Source organism: Anastrepha obliqua, chromosome 1 (assembly GCF_027943255.1).
Source record: "Anastrepha obliqua isolate idAnaObli1 chromosome 1, idAnaObli1_1.0, whole genome shotgun sequence".
Taxonomy (NCBI): domain Eukaryota; kingdom Metazoa; phylum Arthropoda; class Insecta; order Diptera; family Tephritidae; genus Anastrepha; species Anastrepha obliqua.
In genome coordinates this window covers 104,434,788-104,449,330 of record NC_072892.1, presented here as the reverse complement: position 1 = coordinate 104,449,330, position 14,543 = coordinate 104,434,788, and the positions used below count along the sequence as shown (strand labels likewise).

Below are 14,543 nucleotides of genomic sequence, written 5' to 3'. Positions count from 1 at the left end.
AATATATGGTTTTCATATTATTTATTTCTTTATTCTTTATTCAAGCGCTTTGGTATAAACAATATTTTTTGTTTTTCTATTTGTTTTTGAGTAAATATAAAATATAAATTGAAAATCAGGAAAAAATAAGATTGTTTTTAAATTTCAAATCAACGCATATGAATAAACAATCGTCTTTTTTCCTGATCATCCATGAATTTTTCGTTTCAATTTATATGTTTTATTAAGCATTGGAGCTTTTTTAACCATTATCCATTTATATTTTTCAAAAAAAAAAAAAAACAAAAAAATTGTTTTTTCCACGAACACATAATTTCATTCGGATTTCACATTAAATTCTCAAATTTCGTAAGAAATTATTCACTGTTCCAAAATCCACTCCAAAAACATTCACAAACAATTTTTACATGTTGCACTTACGTTTTTTCCTTATGGCATCCAAATCAGAAAGAAATATTAACACATTGTAACTCACACTGCCAATTTGACAGTTCAGTTCCGCCCCAAGCGTTAAAAAAGTAAGCGACATTATGGCTGGCTCAAAAGAACGCTGTACCCGTTGCCACTGCTCCGAATTACAACCAAACTTTACGAAACCCATTTTCAATACTTACTTAACAATGTGTGTAAGTTTGGTTTAATTCGGTGCAAAGACACGGCGGGTCCACGTTTTGGCATATATTTCGAGACCCTAGTCATCAATAGGTATGAAAATTACCCCGTATTAAAGCACTTATCAACAGCTTTCATTTGATATCCATATTGTACATACACAACCAAAGGTTACCCGGGTCCACGTTTTGACCCATATCTCGAGACCCCAGTCATGGAGCGGCATGAAAAATACTCTGGACTAAAGCATTCCCCAACAGCTTCCATTTGATACCCATATTGTACATACACATCCGAAGGTTACCCGGGTCCACGTTTTGACCTATATCTCGAACCCTATCCACCAATAGGTATCCAAACTATACGGAAGCCATCTTCAATACCTTCTTAACAATGTGTGTAAGTTTGGTTTAATTCGGTGCAGACACGGCCGGTTAGCGAACACACACAAAAAGTTGACTTTATTTTATATATACGATTTTTTTCAGTTTGTGTCCGAAAAATCCAAATATCTTACGGAACCCTATTTTTTCCAAAATAAAGTGTAATCCATGTTACTCGTGGATAATGTAGTTTGCGAATGGTGAAAGAATTTTTAAAATCGGTCCAGTAGTTTTTGAGCCTATTCGTTACAAACAAACAAACAAACAAACAAACAAAGTTTTCCTCTTTATAATATTAGTATAGATTATACTATAAAAACAAAAAATCTCTCTGCTCAAATTATTGCCCGTAGTCTGAACATAAAGCGGAAACAAAGGCTCTCCATCGATTTCTGCCAGCCGCTATAAGTCTCATTTCGTTCCAGGTGGCGGTGCAAGAGCTCTCTTACGACAGGCATCCGTTACCTCGGACAAATTCTAACCTCTAACCCGCGGGGGGAAATACGAGATAGTTCAAATGAAAAATTTTAATTTTTGTGAATTTTCCTGCCAACAATTTAATCAGCTGTTCGTAAATCGTGCAAATTTGCGATCTGTACTTTTTGTGATATTTTTCTCTCTGAGAGCGAATTGTCTGAAATTAAGTTACTGGCAAGTGACTAGATAGTTTTTACATGATCAGACCTTAAATTAATTATTATAATTAAAGAGGTTTTTTTTAATAATCCCTTTATTTCGAATTGATTTGTGTAAATGCTTTATTGCTTTGAAAAAAGCTTATTGACATCGCCACTAGCATTCGCGTGCTCTGAATACTGGAAACCTGTTCCGTCAATCCAAGCTTTCTTTTAATGAAGTCTGCAATATACTCCCGCTCGTCCTCCTGGAGACTATCCAACTCGTTTCCCTCTTTTGGCTCTTTGTTAAATGCTCGGTTGCATCAGTTTGCACGTTACCACGAGCAGCAGCAAAACTTGCAGTGTTGTGGGCTATGATTAATTACATATTGCTGAATGAACTGTTGTTGGTAACTTATGTATTTTTAAAGCAACCTAGTAAGTACTTCCGCAACCTATGTATATTTGAAAGGCATCGGGCCCTGATTGTCAGAATGTCCATCTTACGGGCGCCTTTCCCAAAAAAAGCCCTATGCTATCCTGATTTAAGCGGTATGTCAGGATGTATTCCATATCGTGCTGGTCCTGGACATCCCGAGCAAGTTCTTGCTCATAAGCACACCCTTTGCCTCCTCTTTTACTCAAAATTTCTAGAGTTTGCAACTCATTATCTTGCTAAGGGAGCCGATTTGTCAAGAGAGAACGAGAAAGTTGCTTACTGAGCAAACCATCTATTATTGAAATATAGGTAATATCAAAAATTATAATACAATATATCGAAATTTAGAATGTCAAAACTAAAAATACCGAAAAAAATGTCGAAAATAAAATAATTAAAAAACCTAAAATGTCGAAAATAAAATTTGGAAGCAAAAAAATGTAAAATAACAAAAATTTCACGATAAGTTTTGTTCCATATATTGACGTGATAACGTCTTATAATTCGATTTAACAGGCTACACGCACGAAAAAATGTGTCGTTACCTTGCTCATTAGTGTTACCTTGCTCATTGCCGTTACCTTGCTCATTTGTCGTTACCTTGCTCATTGCCGTTACCTTGAATGAACTGCAAGCGAAAGCGCGGAGCGAACGACAAAGCAAACAAAACAAACGAACGGCAACGTTCGACATCTTGCTCTCTCCTACTTAAGTGAGCGTATATGTGTATGTATATGCGCATATGTACATATATAAATTCACGTATTTATATTTGCATATGCCTTCTTATTGATTATTATTAATTTGATTTACTTGAAAAATTTAAAATAAAACCAAGTTTGTTAATAATAATACCTGTTGTTTTAATGTTATTATTATTTTTTGACGTGATAACGTCTTATAATTCTATGTAGTCGGCTGCACGCACCAAAAAATGCGTCGTTATCTTGCTCATGCGTCGTTACCTTGCTTGAACAGCATGTTATGTTATGTTATGTTATGTTATGTAATGTTATGTTATGTTATGTTATGTCATGTTATGTTATGTTATGTTATGTTATGTTATGTTATGTTATGTTATGTTATGTTATGTTATGTTATGTTATGTTATGTTATGTTATGTTATGTTATGTTATGTTATGTTATGTTATGTTATGTTATGTTATGTTATGTTATGTTATGTTATGTTATGTTATGTTATGTTATGTTATGTTATGTTATGTTATGTTATGTTATGTTATGTTATGTTATGTTATGTTATGTTATGTTATGTTATGTTATGTTATGTTATGTTATGTTATGTTATGTTATGTTATGTTATGTTATGTTATGTTATGTTATGTTATGTTATGTTATGTTATGTTATGTTATGTTATGTTATGTTATGTTATGTTATGTTATGTTATGTTATGTTATGTTATGTTATGTTATGTTATGTTATGTTATGTTATGTTATGTTATGTTATGTTATGTTATGTTATGTTATGTTATGTTATGTTATGTTATGTTATGTTATGTTATGTTATGTTATGTTATGTTATGTTAAAGTATATTATGTTATGTTAATGTTGACTCATTCTCTATATCCATACAAAATATCTATCAAACAAATAAAATTAAAATTTTCTTTTGAAAAATGCAACCATTCAATCAGTATTTTCTTATGATGTTATCACTTTAAACTATCGTCAGTAAACCGACTTTACAGACAACCTCTTTTTTTTTAACATTCAACAACAGAACAGCTTTAAATTCTAACAAAAATATTCACATTCTGACAAAAATATTCATACCGATGTTGGTATGTACAAGAAGAAACAGACATAAGGCCTTAAAAATATTATCTGAACGACGAGCTAATGCGGTTAAGCCAAATCCATGCGCGCAAACTAATCCCTCAGCTTTCGAGGTATTCTATAGCAATTAAGTACACGAGTCGCGTCTGTGTTTCAAACGGAGATGCGTGCTGTTCACGAAGCGATGAACTTTGTTGTGGAAAACAGAGGAGGCGGAGAGATAGGTCTGCATGTCTCCTGTTGAATCCTGTAAATCCAAGCTGAACTATGTCGGTAGATATAATATCCTGATGCCAACATGGGTCTCGAGATACGTGGGTATCGCTGGTGACGAGATCTCTGGCTCTTTAGATAGGATGGGATCTGAGGTCAACTTCTCTGGCCCTGACATTTCGACATTTTGTATTTTTGGTCGATCTATTGGGTTTCGATTCGGTTCCGACGCTTCCCATTTCAACATTTGCGCCTGGCCATCTAAATAAGACCGAAGCTTTTTGCAGACGAGGTACAAATAAACTTATTTGGCGCGAGTGCAATACGAAGTTCAAGCCCCATAATGGTTATGGTCAGGCCCGACGAGAGTGGGAGGGATCGGGGGCTTTTTACCCCGGGCCGGGAGTTCTCAGAGGGGCCCGGATTCGAGTTTATACGTATTTATATGAATTAGACATAATTGGAAAGCGCCCGCATTTGCAATTTTCCCCCAGGGCCCGGATATGCTCTCTACGGCCGTGATTATGGTTTGGACATGCATGTTATAAAATGGAGTTGGAAATTTGGAAAAATGGTTTATAATGCTTTTAATTTAGTTAAGAAAGATTCATCCTATCTAAGCAAAAAAACGGAAAGACAACCAAACGAAGCGCAGCTGTTTGGCCGCATAAGCAGAAAAAAACCACTCCTCTCAAAAAGACATATCAAACACCGGCTTGCCTTTGCAAAAGCCCACAAAGGCAAATCTATTCAGTTTTGGAAAAACGTACTTTGGACCGACGAAACCAAAATAAATAGGATGGGACCAGATGGGAAAACTATTGCACGTCGTCCAAAAAATCAAGCGCTAAATCCTAGGTTCACACAAAAGACAATTAAACACGGCGGCGCAAGCATCATGGTATGGGGAGCTTTTTCCTGGCATGGTGTTGGGCCGATTGCTCGCGTGGTTGGTAAAATGGATAGATTTCAGTATGTGGATATACTCCAGAATAAAATGGAGCCATTTGTGTTTGAGTTTATACCATCAAATTGGACATTTATGCAGGACGATGAACTAAAGCATTCTGCAAAGACAGTGAAGCAATGGCTCAGAAGAGAAAAAATTAATGAACTGGATTGGTCGGCGCAGAGCCCTGATCTCAATCCAATAGAAAATTTGTGGAATGACGTTAAGGTGAAAATCGCTAACAAAAATGTTAAAAATTTTGATGATTTGTGGAAGAGACTTGGTACTCGATTTCAAAGGAAAGATGCCACAAGCTTGTAGAAAGCATGGAGCGACGGCTTGAAAAGGTAATCAAAAACGGTGGATATAGTACAAAATACTAATCTGGTAAAACAACATTATTACTTTAGTATCTGATTTATTTACTATATTTGCTTTTATTTGGATTTTTTATAATATATGCTATTTATGTGTCCAGGAGGTTTCGTGAGTTATCAACGTTCTCGTAAATTAAATCAGAACTGAAATTCTTTTTGACAATTTTTTTGTTTGTGGAAGTAAATAAGTTTTTTATTTTTTATGTTGCTTTTTCCCCAATAAAAAATAATTATTTAAAAACATATTCAACTATATGCTTTCAAAGTCAAAATGTCCTATTTATATGACCATGCCTGTATATATATTTTATTTTTGAGAGTACGTACCATTTTTAGTATTGTACTTATTCTTGAAAATCGCTGTAATACTCGTATAAAAGTAGTTCAGTAGAGGCAAATTATCATTTCTGAAGGAGCTTAAGACGATTAAGATTTTTCTTTAATCATGATGAAATTTTATTTTTTTCAAACACGTTTTCAGAAAGATTCCAAAAAAAAATTCTATTTTGCGGGGTCATATCATCAGTTTTACAACTAGGCAAAAGTGAAAATTATTTATGACTTTAATTATAAAAATTATCTAGTAACTTGCCAGTAACTTAATTTCCGAAAATTCGCTCTCAAAAAGAAAAATATCGAAAAAAGTACATGAACGCAAAACCAGTAACAATTTGCAAATTTTCGAGCAGCTGATTAAATTGTTGGCGGGAGAAACCACAAAAAGAAAAAAATGTTTCAGTTGGGCTACCTCGTATGAAATTTAAAAAAAGTAACCTATAAAACGCAAAATAACGATTAGCATCACAAGATCCTATTTTATCCGCAATAATTTGTGCCATTTCATCGTCGCGATCAGATGAAGAACACTCCATAAGCAATTGTATTGTTGTGGCAATCACAGCATTTTTAATAACCAAAAAGTACAAGCATAAAACACAAAAGATACCTTCAATGCTTCCGATTTGTGTTTCGGAAACTGCAGCAACGGTTACTGGAGGCTGTGGAAAGTACCTTTATATTATTGGCCGATGCCTATTTAATATATAACTTTAAATAAACTTTATAGATATTATCTAAAATATATTTACTTACATTCTCAATTTTAATTACAATTTTTATTTAAATTTAGAACTTTGGCTCTATTCGCAAATTTGAATATTTTTAATTTGCGATCAGCTGTTTTTCTCACTTGCAAATTCCTACATTTAAAAATGTATCCAGTAAGAACTTGCAACTTCCCCTCAAAATGAAGTGTCATTTTTCTCTCTCACTTTCCCCTACTTGGCACGTTTTTTGGGTACATGAACCCCAAAACTTGATCATTTGTAAGAATTGTTATAAATTATTTGATTCATGAATAGATATGTATACTATATAGCCCAGCCAAAATAAAGGATTTTTAAGCAAATGATATGTGAATTAATGCGATTCACTCTGCATTCCTAATTGTTGATTAGTTACATATGTCACCGTAAATTGTTTTTTTATCATATGTATATTCCAATCTCCTCTCTCCACTGGTCTACCGTCGAGTATTGCATCGCGGGAGAGGGCGTGATTAGCCACCGCTGCTGTGTCTCAGTCTTACCAAACAGTCATGCAGCATTCCACATTTACTTCGAACGCAGCGTATGTTGCACGAATGTTTCTGCCAAAGGAGATTCTTCAAAGGTCCTGTAGAGTTTTTCTCTTATAGAACGGAAAAGCGGTGAACATCTTCTATAATGCTTTTGTCGCAGAAGGGATTGTCGTCGCGGTTGAAATATGTTTTCAAATAGCCGTGTCCACTCCAGAACTGCGTCAGCTAAAAATCCATAATTATAGAATGGAGATGCATCTTTAATAGAAGATATCATGTTGCACACGAAACATAGGAAATAAAGAAATAAAGAACAAATGACAACTTTCGAGTTTTAATATTAACGAGCGGGTACAAGTAATATTTATTTTCTCTTTCGTGTCTATTAAACAACTCATTCAATTAATAGATCGAAAACCTTGGTATATCGATGTATTATAGACATAGGCGCATTGCAATAGCATAAAAATCAAACTAGCACTGAAATGAGCATTTCAGTGCATTCTCGTAAGGTCCTCAACAATTTTAATAACATCATCAACATCAGCTTCCTTCTTTTCACCGCTCAAGGTTAGCTGTAAAATTAAACAGTTTGATTCAAAGCTTCTAAACTTGCATATCCTAAAATTGCCTTACCTCCAAGCCCATTACAGTTTCCTTCATTTTTTCTCTACTCAAATCAAGAAAGCTTTCAATTAAATCGCCATCAATAAAGTTTTCACATGGCTCCGTCTTTTGCGTCGTTTGATAACTTCTATAATAAGAGTGATCTATTTTCCCCACCGATTTAATTGTGTTCGTTAAACGCTCCTCAAGGCTATGCAGAAAGTCGTAGAAATCTTGCGGTATCTGTGTGACAATACCAATGGCGCCATTTACAGTGCCATACAGCACGCAACCCTGATTGGGTGTAGTGCGTTCACCTACATTTTGCATCACCAACGAACCGTGTCGGAACACATTTACGACATCGCCCAAATGAAAGCGTGCGACTTCAGGCAACAATTGACGCTCTTCGTCTGTAGTGGCAGCACTAAGTAAACAAAAAATAGTAAAGTATTTGCTTGTATTATTTTGCTGCAATAATTACCTATCTTTTTGACACACAAACAGATTGCCATAGGTCTCGGACCCCAAAAATGTGTCATCATCCAAGATTTCTACAGCACGCATCCACTTCGGGTCGCAATCTCGTGAAATCTCAACGAAAATGCCCTCCATTTGCTTATGTTGTAGCAGCGTCATTGAACGCATCAAATCGCCTACCAAAATAAAATCACCTGCAATGGTAGGAAATTTGACATGTTAACTTTTTTTTTGTCTTACTCCCAAAAAGTCAACGTTCACCTTTGGCCTTTAGATACAAAACAGAAATGTTATTCTGAATATTGCATTCCATACGTAACTCCTTTTCATTTGTCCATTCATAAAGGCGTACAAAACTATTTATGCCGGCTAACACTTTGCCATTAAACTCAACCAGTGAGTGGCATGAACCGTCGATTTTTGTTTCAGCCACTTGAGTTAGTTTTCCTTCGTTATAGTGGAAAATGATTATACGACCTACTTTGGGTTCAGGTTCATCGGCATAAATGAGGGCGGTTGAAACCACATAATACGTGTTGGGGTCATCACCTAACCTAGCAGACATTAATGAAATTATGCTCTCGGATGGCATGAATTGATGCGCATGCAATACTTCGAAAGTATTCTGGTCAATTATCAATAAGTTGTTTATATCCAATTCTTGGCCAATTTCTGCATTTGTAGTTGCTGTATTACCGCCACCCGGTTTGGGTACAATGTTCGATGCGTAGGTGATATTCTGCGCTTGAGTCGAAGCACTTGGTCTTGTCGGTTTGGGTCCGCCTCGTCCTTGGACATCAACACGTAGCGTTGCCACACCGAAGGTCTGTGAACTCTCCTGATACGCAATACGTCGTGGACCCTCGCCAAGAGGTACTGTGCGAATATGTAGCTTTTGTATCTCATCGATGGTTCCTAATATTACCGAGTTCTTTGTGGCTAAAGCTAAGCTGTCTGGGTATGACTGCGCATTCAATGAGCACATATGATTTACTTCTTTCAAATTCACATTTGAAAATACTAATTTATGATTTGAGGAATAAATAACTGTAGGACGATCGGAGCAGGCAAAAACATTAGTAGTCGCAAATGATTTGAAAGTTCGCAAAGTTGTAGGTTGTGTTCCCAGCGCAACTTTCTTTTTCTCGCTTAAGCGACCATCGGCTCTATTTAAAATAAAATAGAACATAGAACCATCACCCAATGCACATAGCAAATAGTGTATGCCTTCAAAGGTGGTCATTAAAATGGAGCGTGGTATGATTTCTGCGTGGAAGGAAAATTAGATATATGCAAAAAAAAATAATAAAAATTATTCAATTCAAATATTTACCACCGCCTAGTTTTTCAGTGTACATAGTTTCCAGCTTCGGCAGTGATAAGACCACAGCGGATATATCTGTCCACAAGCCAACTGCAACGAGATTAGCCTTATTTTTACCCTCCTCTAGTGGAGTAATATCCAAACAAGCAACTTCATATTCTAATGCCCTGTGACATTTTTCAGCCAAGTAGCAGTTCTCAATTTCAATGTAATATACATTGCATGCCGAGGCGACAACAATTTGAGTCGAATTACAGGATACGACACCGATACGTTTACCATCTGGCGGCTGCCACTCACCCACCAAACTCTTGGTGCTACTTTTCACAAGGCGCACAGTTAGGGGCGTTACTTGTATTATCTATAAAAGCAAAAAGGGCAGTTGATGACTAACTCTTCCTTTCGAAACGAATTCAAAGCACATGATTTTACCTGATCGTAATCCACATTGGCGCAATGGAACGTTTGCTGGTCGCTAATAAATCCAGGTATTTCTGTTTCTTCAACTTCCTCCCCAGTAAGCGTCAAAATGCGCGTGTGACCCACAAATGCCAACACCAATGTGTTTTCAAAAATACTGTCGTCGATGCCTACTTTGAGCGACCACATACCCTTTATACCGGGCAGGTCAATGCAAGCATGTTCTTGAATGCCAATACCGATTCTTAAAAATAAGATATATATTTTTTAAATAAAGAAGATGCAACAAACAATGAGGAAAGACTACCTAATAATGCGAAGTGATCCATCTTTAAAACTGCCTGAACAAGTTATTATTTGGCCTTGTCCCTGTCGGTCTAAATCTACTACACCTAAGTCAAGGATGGGTGCCAGGCTAGTAAAATTTTCCATCGGAATGACGTATGAGCCATTTTCATTTGGAGTCGTACTCAGACGTACTAGCTGTGAGTCGCCGTGCTTCGAACCAATGAAAAGAAATCCGTTATCCAAATATGTTATACACTCCGGTATGGAAATTTCTCCTGAAAAAGGCAGGCAAACAAATACTATGAATTTCTCAAAAATTTCATCAATAACTGTGAATTACCTAGCAATTCAACTTTTATTTCCTTGACGGACACTCCACCCTTGCCATTGTCGATGGTTTCCAAGAACAACATAAACAACTGGCCGTACATGTTGCCCAGCAAATATCGTTGGCCCTTGCTATCTACACGTGCATAGCAGTTAATGGTACTTTGCTAATAAAATATTTAATAATTTTAACTCAGAAACAGCAGAATACGTTTCGATATTCACCTTAAAGGTAGAAGGTGCCACAGCATGGTAGCTATTTCCGTCATGGTAAACAATCGATTCCCGACCAATAACAATGGCGCCACCTAACAGTGGGTGTGGTAAAATTTAAGTCATTTTTTCAATTAATAATTTTATGATATACACTCTTCCATACCCAGAGGTGTTGGCACTGGTATCAACATTGTTGCTTCAGTTTCGACATTGTCCTGCTTCCAAGCTATTTTCATAAACTCCTTGTCACGTAAGTTGATCTCGTGTGTCTTTACATGACGTCCATCAACATCTTTGTGTATAACAATAATCGTGGGATTTATGCAACCATATAGAAATTCAACATCATAAACATTTAATTCGTCCATACTAAAAATATTCATATTACATTTCACACGGTAATTTTGAAAAATATTAAGAACATACCGTAAATTGGTCGCCTTTAGTTCGCTTGTCTCCTTATCCAAAGGTATTATGGTGAATAGACCCATGTAGAGGCACATACCGATAACACGTGCCTTTGGATCAATGACGGCGATTACTCCGCCCTCGGTTGGTATACTTACTTGATCGGACACATTACCATGCGCTTTTGTTACAACACTGATTTGGTCGCCTATCATTCGGCATTCCAATATCATGACATTGTATCGTAGGGTAAGTATAAAGAGCAAATCCTTCTTACTGTCCTTTAAATTGAAAAATAGTTTTTTTAAGAGTCAGCTTTCTTCAAAATTGCTTCAACTAACCTGAGGGCGAAAGTGACGCATGACGGATATTTGTCCATTAATATTTACTTCCTTCAACGGCCGCAAACCTTCTGGTGTTACTAAATCAATTTCCAACTGACTGTTGCGAGCGATGATCAAATTTAAATCAGTTGGCGATGTAAAATTTCCTGGTGTGAACAAAAACACAAATTAATGAAAACCTTTAAGATAGACCTTAAAGACTATTGTTGTTATTTGCGAAAGCATGCCGGTTGCCCATTGGTCTGCCAAGTATAGCAGTTTCTAGGCGGGAGAAATATATCAACTTATTGGTTTTCTACAGGCTACATTAATATTCTTAGAGGAAAGTTCGAACATATTTCAATAATTTTTCTTTAACATTATATAGCATGTCGGAGACGCGGCAATTCCTCGAAAAATACCATAGGAGGTCCACTTACCGGTCACACAACTAACGACCGCTGTCGGCTTTTGTGCCGTAACCACATAATGATGTGACATTTTTCGCGCTAAATGGTGCTATTGCCTCCAATTCGTTTCAAATAACAAAAATTATAATTTTTCTCTCAACAGGACAGATATTACCAGCTCGCCTTCGCCTAGCACTTTTTCTTCTTTTTTAGGTTTACTAATTACAACTCTGGCACCTAGAATTTCAACTTTATAACGTTGCCAGATTAATATCTGAGAAACAAAAACGGCATCTCCTTATACAGAAAGTAAGATATAGTTGAAGATTGAGCAACAAGAGTGGCCTTGTGATTGAGCACCCACACTTGCTTTAACGACAGTTAACAACCAAAAAGAAGATGAAGAGTAAAGGAAAACAAGTGAAAAATATCAAAGACAAAATTATACCTCAACATACTTACTTGTAATGGAGTTATCAACAAAAAAAGCAATAAACCGCATTTGGTGGTATTGCTATAATATGTGCTTTCAAAATTTAACAAACAGCACTTCATTTTTATTATTTTACTTAATTAAAAAAATCAAAATATTCAACCAACCATCACTGCATATTAACGCACAAGTAACTTGTAAGGAAGTGTTCCTTTATTTTCTATACTGACGTTATCCGGTTATCGAAATTAAAAGTATTCTTTTACTCATGATTATTCAGTAATATTTGGCGGACCTCCTCCTCCAATTTATGGTGCGTGACTTGATATTTTTTCACAAATGGAGGGGCCCACAGTTTTAAGCCCACTTCGAAAGGCAGACATATTTTACGAGGCGGCTACAGTGGCCGAATGTTGTACGCCTGGTGAAAATGTTGCATATTTCATAGAACAACAGAAGTTCAAAACTTTCCCAAACATAGTGGACAGAATACAGAGGACCTTCTGAAAGACTGTACTTTATTTTTGGAGAATTTCAGAATTTAGTGACGTCAGTACAGAAAATAAATATAACGTTGTGTAAAAACGCGCGCCTCCAATTAATTAGACGACAGTACGACATTTCGGCTGCATAACAGCAATTGCCGACGTCACCAATTGAAACTTGTTTCGTGTCACACATACTTGTTGTCGGCTTTTGCATGATGAAAATCAAAAATTTTAGATTTTTTCGAGGGCAAGCGTCATGCACTCGCCTCGCACACATATAAGCTGCTGGTCAGCAAATGCATGAGCGTGTTGCCGTAGCTTAATATTGCCGGCGTCAATGAGCAGTTGCAGTGCTGCCACTTAAAAATCTAACGTTATTTAATCAAAAAATCAATTTATTTTATTTTTGACGTGATAACGTCTTATAATTCGATTTAGCCGGCTGCTCGAAAAAATGTGTCGTTATCTTGCTCAATCGTCGTTATCTTGCTCATTCGTCGTTATCTTGCTCACGCGCCGTTACCTTGCTTGAACCGCAAGCGATAGCGCGGAACGAACGACAAAGAGCACAATCGGCCCCCGCGTTCGGCAACGCTCGTCATCTGGTTCTCTCCTACTTGAGTGAGCATATATATGTATGTATATGCGCATATGTATATAAATTCACTTATTTGTACTTGCATATGCTTTCTTCCTGTGTGCATGGTAATGAACCATTTCTCTGTTGAGAATAGGACGATGATAGGAAAAGTAGGAAATGAAATGGGGTGTTTCGAGTGTAATGTGTCTTGAAAAAGGCAAATCAATGATGTAGCCTCTCCGTGTTGTTGACTTATTAACGTCTGATGCAGAAATTGAACATATCTTTCATGAATTTGATAAATGTTACGTCATTTTTCACGTTTGTGTAAATGTAACTTGACCTATTCCATTGCGATTCCATTTACCTCCTTCTCTATATCCATACAAAATATTCATGAAACAAATAAAATTAAAATTTTGTTTTGAAAATTGCAACCATTACATCAGTATTTTCTTATGACGTTGTCACGTTAAACTATTGTCAGTAAACCGACTTTACAGACAACCTCTTTTTTTACACCAAAGATGCCGCTATGCCGCTGTTTTGAAAATATTTAAGAAGTTGCCTTAAAATTGCATTTTAAGACAAGGGAAGTTTTCTTGTCGTTACGCTATCAAGATTCGTCTTCCTTGTATTTATACTACCACCCGCACATTTTGTAGAGGGTAAAAAATGTTGCATTATTGCCCGAGAGGAGTGTAAAAATTCGAGCAAAGAGCATACTGAGAAATAAATATTAAAATTTAAACAAAATTATGATACATTACTAAAAGAGGTTGTTCCCCCTCTTAAGAAATCAACATTAAAGTTAAGGAAAATAAATACTTGTGTGCGATTACAATTTTACACAAAAAATTTCACACTTGTCGCCAATTTTTCTGTTGAGCATAAATATTAATTGCATCAGCCTTCGTGTTCTCATTATATCTTACTCCTTTGGTCTATATATATATGACTTATATTATATACGAAGATTACAGAGACTAGAAAAAAGTTAAAGTACATTCTTAATACCGTGCTTTATTTTGTATACATTTACTTGCATGTTTAATAAATTCAAGAATTATAAACATTGGGGCGTTAAGTAATGTGGGAGAAATCTAAAATTTATACGAATTAGCACAATTTTTAATGTGATGTATAAAATGTGTGGCAACAATAATTATGAATGATTTGATAACAAAAGATAAGCTACGGCCACACGCTCATGCATTTGTTGTCCAGCAGCTTATAAAGGGTCCGCCATATAACTTTACGGAATTAAAAATGCTA

At 36.0% G+C, this 14,543-nt stretch overlaps 1 protein-coding gene across 1 annotated transcript; it reads right to left on the bottom strand.

The window, feature by feature from the left end:
* Positions 1-7,290: 7,290 nt before the first annotated feature.
* On the bottom strand, positions 7,291-11,983 carry LOC129253499 (DNA damage-binding protein 1). Its single transcript, XM_054891902.1, has 13 exons — positions 11,798-11,983; positions 11,376-11,524; positions 11,053-11,315; positions 10,790-10,995; positions 10,636-10,718; positions 10,424-10,577; positions 10,103-10,358; positions 9,808-10,039; positions 9,385-9,736; positions 8,313-9,317; positions 8,056-8,245; positions 7,602-7,998; positions 7,291-7,540 (listed from the first exon to the last, which is right to left on the bottom strand). Exons 1-13 carry the CDS (start codon positions 11,856-11,858, stop codon positions 7,460-7,462), a joined length of 3,429 nt encoding a protein of 1,142 aa, XP_054747877.1. The 5' UTR covers positions 11,859-11,983; the 3' UTR covers positions 7,291-7,459.
* Positions 11,984-14,543: the final 2,560 nt, after the last annotated feature.